The following is a 6,697-nucleotide window of genomic DNA, read 5'->3' on the forward strand; positions in this document are numbered from 1 at the left end:
GCAGGAGGGTCTGATGCAATCTGTGAATGAGAATAAGCCGTTCGCATTGTAAAGCATGTAAAAAAGCGACCAGTAGGTGGCAGTGGTGCCTCACGTGCTTGAAATGCATGCTTTTACAAAAAGCTCTTTTTCTCCGTTTTTTGTCCAGGAATCGCCATTTTCATGAAAGTTAGTCATTTTGTAATGCCGATTGCTGAAGAATGGAAAAAGATAATGAAAAAAATTTTTTTCTGCTGGAAGAAGAGAGTCCAAATTTTATTTTGGTAGGGTCCATGTTTATATAGCATTCGAACCAAATATTCTGTGGGCCTTGCAAGATCAGTAAAGATAGATAGTAAAAGATAGATAGTAAAGATCCAGTTAAACGCTGGGATTGAGGGGGTTGCTCCAGTGAAAATGGCTGCGATTTAATCAGTTAACAGATACATTTTATAACATGTCCTCTTAAATTAAGCAGTCATCGTGTCATTTATTGTCTTGTTTTTGTTTTGGTGAGTAAGAATGCGGAGTTTTGGTCACGTGGACGTTTGCTTGCTTAGATCTCTCCGGAGGTGCTGTGCCGGGAGGGCATCCGCGTGCACCGCACGGTGCAGCGCAGCGGCCAGTTTGTGGTCTGCTTCCCGGGCACCTTTGTGTCCAAAGTGTGCTGCGGCTACAGCGTGTCCGAGACGGTGCACTTCGCCACGCTGCACTGGATCAAGCTGGGCTACCAGGCCGCCAAGGTTTTTACAAAAACAAGCATGTTCATTTGAGCCACTGACAACTAGAGTGGGCCAGCTCCATTTTTATTTTCTCCGAGAGTGATTTCAAGTTTTCTTGGTGATGTCCATCTGTATATTATTCAGTTCTACTGTAGTAACATTCTGAAAAAAATTGCACTACTATCGTGATCTAATTACAAGCATCCACTGAAAGTATCCATTTTTCATGAAAGGCGAAAAATAACATTCAAGTGTACAAACTAACATGCCACCCAGCCCAAAAAATCTGCAACTTTGTGCATTTCTGTCAACAACTGGAAGCTACTTTCCTCGGCGGTTGGCCCACTGTTGCACTGAATCAGAAAAGCGGCCAGTGCAATCAAGGTCTGCCCCCTTCAGGTCGAAACTGGAAGTAAACAGCTTCAACCGATACTCGTCTAAAAGATGAGCTTTGTGTCAATCGATTTGTGTACGAATGCAGTTAGCCCATTCTCGTTCTCATCAGCTCTTTTCTGTAACACACCAAAAGCACTCCAGCAAGCGATGATGCGAATGATTCCGAACGCAGTCTTTTGAGTCGAATGACTAGCCTGTCGTTTTGGGAGTTGTGTGCCGCCGTTTCCGTCTGCAGTTGAGTGATTTGCTCTTTGGCTCCGACAGGACCTCAAGTGCCGGCGCATCGCCAAGCCCTTCTCCATGGAGAAGCTGCTCTACCAGATTGCCACGGCCGAGTCCAAGCGGGACAACGGGCTTCTGCTCACCACCATCGCCGCCCTCCTCAAAGACCTCAGGTGGGCGGGCCCCGCCCCCGACTCGCAAGTTTGCCATCGTTGCAAAATTCCCTCGGAGCGGCTTACGAGAAATTTTTTTTTTCCATCTTCAGATACATATGGGCAATCTTCTGAGAAATTGTACAATGCTTGTAAAATGTTCCGTAATGCTGTTAGCTTGCCTGACGAGGTCTTGTTTGGCATCGTGTCGGCGCCGCAGGAACTTGGAGATGCGCCAACGCGAGGAGCTGTTCACGGCCGGCCTGCACTCGGCGGCCCGCTACGGCGCTCACGACGAGAGCCGCAAGAAGCCACGCGGCAAGTGGACGGCGCTCGAGTCCTCCGAGAGACGCTGCCAGACCTGCCACCACCTCTGCTACCTCTCCATGGTCACCACTTCTACTCTGCTCTTGCGCGCCTGCATTTTTTTGCTTTTATTTCATCATCTACGAGCAAATATTTATATTTTGTGACATTTTTTTTTTTTTTTTAATAGAACCGTTAAGTGGAACTTTTATCCACATTGCGGCGTTTACAAATTCAGCCTCGTTTTTTGTTGTTAATGATAAAGCCCTACTTACAATGTAAAAAAAAATGAAAAATGTAATTAATGATAATTATGACTGTCCAAAATTTGCATGAAAATGAACCAAAATTTAAAATGAAAACAAAAGTGTAATCAGAAACTAGTTTTGAAGTTACAATTTGATTTAAAAACAAATTACAAAATTACAGGTTACTGACTACAAAACAAAAAAATTGAAGAAAAAAAACCCCAAAAACATTGGAAATTTTGAATATAAATTCAACATGTATGTTTTTAAAAATCATCTTTGAATGCTAATACCAATTTAATTAACAGCTGAAAGGCAAATAAAACTTAACATGAAAACATCATCGTCGTTAATCCCCCCGCCCTCCAAAAAAAGGTATTGATGTTTTGACGCGATCGTTTTCATGTCATTGATGTCTTCAACACTAAACAATGAACGGTTTGTGTGGATGTGAACCGAATTTGAATTTTTGCAGGTGGTACAGGAGACGGACAACGTGGTGTTCTGCCTTGAGTGCGCGCTGCGCTACGTGGAGAAGCACAAATCGTGCCGAGGCCTCAAGATGATGTACAGATACGACGAGGTCAGCCAAAAATCCTCCCGCAAAATGTCCACGTTGTTGTCCAAAAGTCACGCAAGCTCCACTTTGTATTTTTTCTTGGCTCAGGAGCAAATCAACGACCTGGTCAACCAGGTGTGCGGGCGGGCCATGTTGAAGAGCAGCGGGGGTGCGGTGGTGGCGGCGGCGACGGGCGGGGCCGAGGCCTGCCGCCGCCCCGTCAGCCCCGCCCAAGCCTCGCCAGCCAAGCGCAGCGGCCCCAAAGTTGTTCCCTCCAATTCCCGACGCAGCTCCTGCAGTATCACTTTGAAAATCCGGGGGGGTGGGGGGGGGTGCTCTAGTAGCGAAAACTTGAAAGACAATACTGTTGCTGTTTCTTTTTTTGTTTTTTTTGGGGGGGGTTCACGTATCCTTTGTTTTTTCTCTCTTTCACCTCCTGCGTCTTTTTTGTGGGGTTTGAGTGCAAAAAAAAAAAACAAAAGTGTGCCTCAGAGCGAGGAAATCCGCCTTATTTTTTTTGGGGTGCTGTTGCTATCCGACTTACTGTCTGATCATGAGGAGGAAAACACAAGTGTGACGTTTGCCACAATCCAGCGCTAACGCGGCGGAAAAGCTTTTTTTTTTTTTTTTTTTTTTTCCTCCCCCCCCCCGCTTGGTTGGAGACGTGCAATCATGTTAACATTCCATTTTTCTTCCAGTCCTTCATCTGACTTTAATTCTTCTCATTTTTTATTTCTGTCTTTTTTCTTTTGTTTACGTTATCAAGTAGAGCCACTAGTGTCAAATGTGAAATGTTTTTTTTTAATTTATTTTATTTTTTAATTAAATTGAGTGATTTCCTCCCCCAACCCACCTCGGGATTTTTTTTTGTACATAATCCTGTAAATGTCTTTTACATACTTGAGCCCAGTGGGGAAGGATGCCAGGAAAAGGGTGGTGGTGGTGGTGGTGGTGATGCTGATGATGGTGATGAAGAAAAAGCCTTACAATTCCCTTTCTTCATCGACATGTGCGCTGACGACAGGGTCGCTCCCATATGTAAAGAAAAAAAAAAGAGAAACAAAAAAAAAATCGTTTAAGTGCTGCTTATATCGCTAAACATAAGATGACTCCCCATGCCCATTCCCAAGCCCCCTCAGCCTAGTTTTCTTCCTTTAGCTTTACTTTTTTTAAGAAAAGGGAAAAAAACGGCAGGTGAGATTTTTTTTTTTCCTATGTGTGAACATTTCACACACAGAAAGGTTGTAGCTCTCCACTTGTTGCACTGAAAAAGAAAACTGCTTTTACATCCTGGATCCTTTTTTTTTTTGTTGTTGTTGGTCGTCATCCCGCCGGCGCAGAAGACTGAAAAACTCTTTTAGGACTATTTAAGGCATAATACCGACGTGAGCATTTCCAGTGTCGAAATAAAAATGACAGTGGATGTCAGGGTTTATGGCCTTAACTAGGTTTGGTTTTTGATACACAAGTCCGGAAGTGCTCACTGACAAAAAGCGAGGCTCTTAATTTATTGGTCCAGACTCTCGTGTTGGTGACTTTTTTTTTTTTTTAACTTTTTGCAGTTTGTTTGTACTTGAGGTTCAATAAAAACTTGTCGACAATTCACTGTCAAGCTTTTGCAAATGTCTTATTCATTTCTTTGTGTTTGTTTTTTCTTCATTTAGTTGAAGTAATGAAATGTCCCCAAAAATCAGCATGTATCCGTTTTCAAAAACACAAAGAAAAAAGCAATGTATTAATGAGTTTTGTCATTATCTTTATTTAAAATAAAGGAAATGCATAGTTTTTTTTAGGTGGGGGGTGACATAAAAACAAAAATGGTTGTACCGTACAGACCCGCCATTTGCGATGCTATCTTGCGAATATCCACAAAAAACGGCCATTGAAACGCATTGGGAGAGGGGGAGAGAGAGTTTTTTTTGTTTTTTTTAAAAATAGAAACACCACAATTTAAATGGATTCATGTTCTCGTTTGTCGTCTTGTACGAGTAAGGAAACGTTTAGTAACATTTGATGTCCAGTTTTTTTTTCTACGACGAAAATACAATATAGCACGAGACACAAATGTATAAAAAACCCGACTCGTCTATTTGTGTGGGATTACCGGAAATTGTCACCGACAGCATTTCTTCTACCGACCAGCAGATGGCGACAATGTAGCGTTCTGAAGACGATGTAGTTTTGCCTTGATGGCATTTATTTCAATTTATCAAGTGGATTTGCGAATCGAACTGTAAGGCTCTTTTTTTTTTTTTGATTAGTTATTGTTTATTGCTCCTCGAATATTGTGCGATATTTTATTTATTCATTTGATTTCAAACGGTATGCAACTTTGCTGGGGGGGTTGTATGACAATTACAAGGGCTTTTTTTTCCGTTTTTGTATTAATGTGGTGTGGGAAATGGGGGTCATTCACCACTGTACAATCTATCTTCCTTTTTTTCAAAATGTTATTTTTGTCTAACCCTTGATGGAGAGTGTCACAAATTTGCATTGATTCCCCCCCCCCCCTTTCCGTTTCAAACACAATCAACAAATCACTTGCATGTTCCTCCACTGTCGGTTGATACGTGCACGCTAGCGCCACCCGCTGACCGCTGATGATAACTGCTTTGGCTTCCCGGGAAAATTGGTGCTTCCACTTAAAGCCACAAGAATTAAAGTGAATAACGTGCCATAAAGGCAAAACCACGTCACCTTCACGGGGCGTCGGAATAAAGTGGAAAGCACGTGACAAGGCAACTCAATGTGGTGATGGGATTTTCGGCTCTTTTCGGTGATCCGGTTCATTTGGATCGGCTCACTGAAAAGAGCCGACTCTTCTTGGCTCTCAAACGGCTCTTTTCACTTGAGCTTTTCTTTTAAATATTGATGACAAATTTAGCATAAATTTTGATAAATGACTTGGTGAACTAAATATTCCACTCTACTGACTGCAAATAGCAACAATGATCAAGCAAAGAAATGACTTTTTACTGATTTTATTGAACATTAAAAAGGCTCCAAACAATAAACAAGCAAGAAAATTAAACTTCAACCAACAACAATCAAACATGCTGCATCATAACAAAAATAGTGAGTATTAACTGCAACAGCAGCAGTGAACAAAACAAACATGGAGCTACTCCTTGCTTTACTTTAACAAACATAAGCTACTCCTTGCTTTATTTTAAATTTGCAGTCAACAAAACTAAATACTTCAACTTGGAATACTAAAATTTGTCCAGTCTTTGAGAACACCCTCTCTGACGGGACAGGTGTTGCTACAATGCACAATGTACTCTCCATTACTTTGATCAAGCGGGGGTAGACGGAAGCTCGGTATTTCCACCAGCTCAGTGGATCAGCTGCCCTTGAAATCTGTGGTTCTTGAAGATATGCCCTAATTTCGTGTTTTTAGCCGAAAAAAACCCACATGTATAGTAAGGCGTTTTTAGTCGAAAAAAACGACCATGTATAGTAAGGTGTATTTAGTCGAAAAAAAAAACGATCGTTTTTAGCCGAGAAAAAACGACCATGGAAAGTGTCAGAGATTTTCTCGGACAAAGTTAGAGAAACGACTCGGCACACAGGAAAATTGTCTTCATTATCAACGGAAGCGGATCTCTGAGAGCGAACGACGGTTTAGTTGCTCCGTGATCACGCTCAGAGCCCCCCCTCCTCGAGTTCGAACCTTTATTGTGACATATGCAAAATACAAGATAAACACTGCCCCCGATATTTGCATACCGCACCCCTGGTCCGGCTCCTTGGTAGTGATTGGTTACCTGGGTGTGAGCTTTGAACCACCGGCACTTTGGCGCCTTTCGGTCTGGTCTACACTGTATCAACATATCGCAGACTTTGCGGACGACAAATGTCGCCTGGGCGCGACGGGTGTCCTCAAATCGTCTTTTGTTGTTCAACCGCTGTTCCCAAATTACTCGTTCCCCCTTTGTGACCGGATCTGGCCCTCTCTCCTCTGATCGCCCACCCGCCTTGATGTGTTAATTGTGGTGTGGGCTGCAACAGCCCTCCGCCCAAATGGCCGGCACCTTCTGAACAGGAATTTGGGGGTGCGAATTACGCACCCAGACGCTTCAACGTGCACAGATCAAATGAAACTTTAAACAT

The 6,697-nt window shown here is 42.8% G+C and overlaps 1 protein-coding gene across 1 annotated transcript in view; it reads left to right on the forward strand.

The window, feature by feature from the left end:
* The window catches only part of jarid2b (jumonji and AT-rich interaction domain containing 2b), an 82,664-nt gene extending 78,936 nt beyond the window's left edge, over positions 1-3,728 (forward strand). The window contains exons 16-22 of the mRNA XM_019890229.1: positions 540-722; positions 1,362-1,492; positions 1,692-1,860; positions 2,501-2,608; positions 2,693-2,882; positions 3,495-3,593; positions 3,715-3,728. Of these exons, the coding sequence (XP_019745788.1) occupies positions 540-722; positions 1,362-1,492; positions 1,692-1,860; positions 2,501-2,608; positions 2,693-2,882; positions 3,495-3,593; positions 3,715-3,728 (894 nt within the window). The remainder of the gene's footprint in view (positions 1-539; positions 723-1,361; positions 1,493-1,691; positions 1,861-2,500; positions 2,609-2,692; positions 2,883-3,494; positions 3,594-3,714) is intronic.
* Positions 3,729-6,697: the final 2,969 nt, after the last annotated feature.

The sequence above is a fragment of the Hippocampus comes genome, unplaced genomic scaffold, assembly GCF_001891065.2.
Source record: "Hippocampus comes isolate QL1 unplaced genomic scaffold, H_comes_QL1_v1.1 scaffold71, whole genome shotgun sequence".
Taxonomy (NCBI): Eukaryota; Metazoa; Chordata; class Actinopteri; order Syngnathiformes; family Syngnathidae; genus Hippocampus; species Hippocampus comes.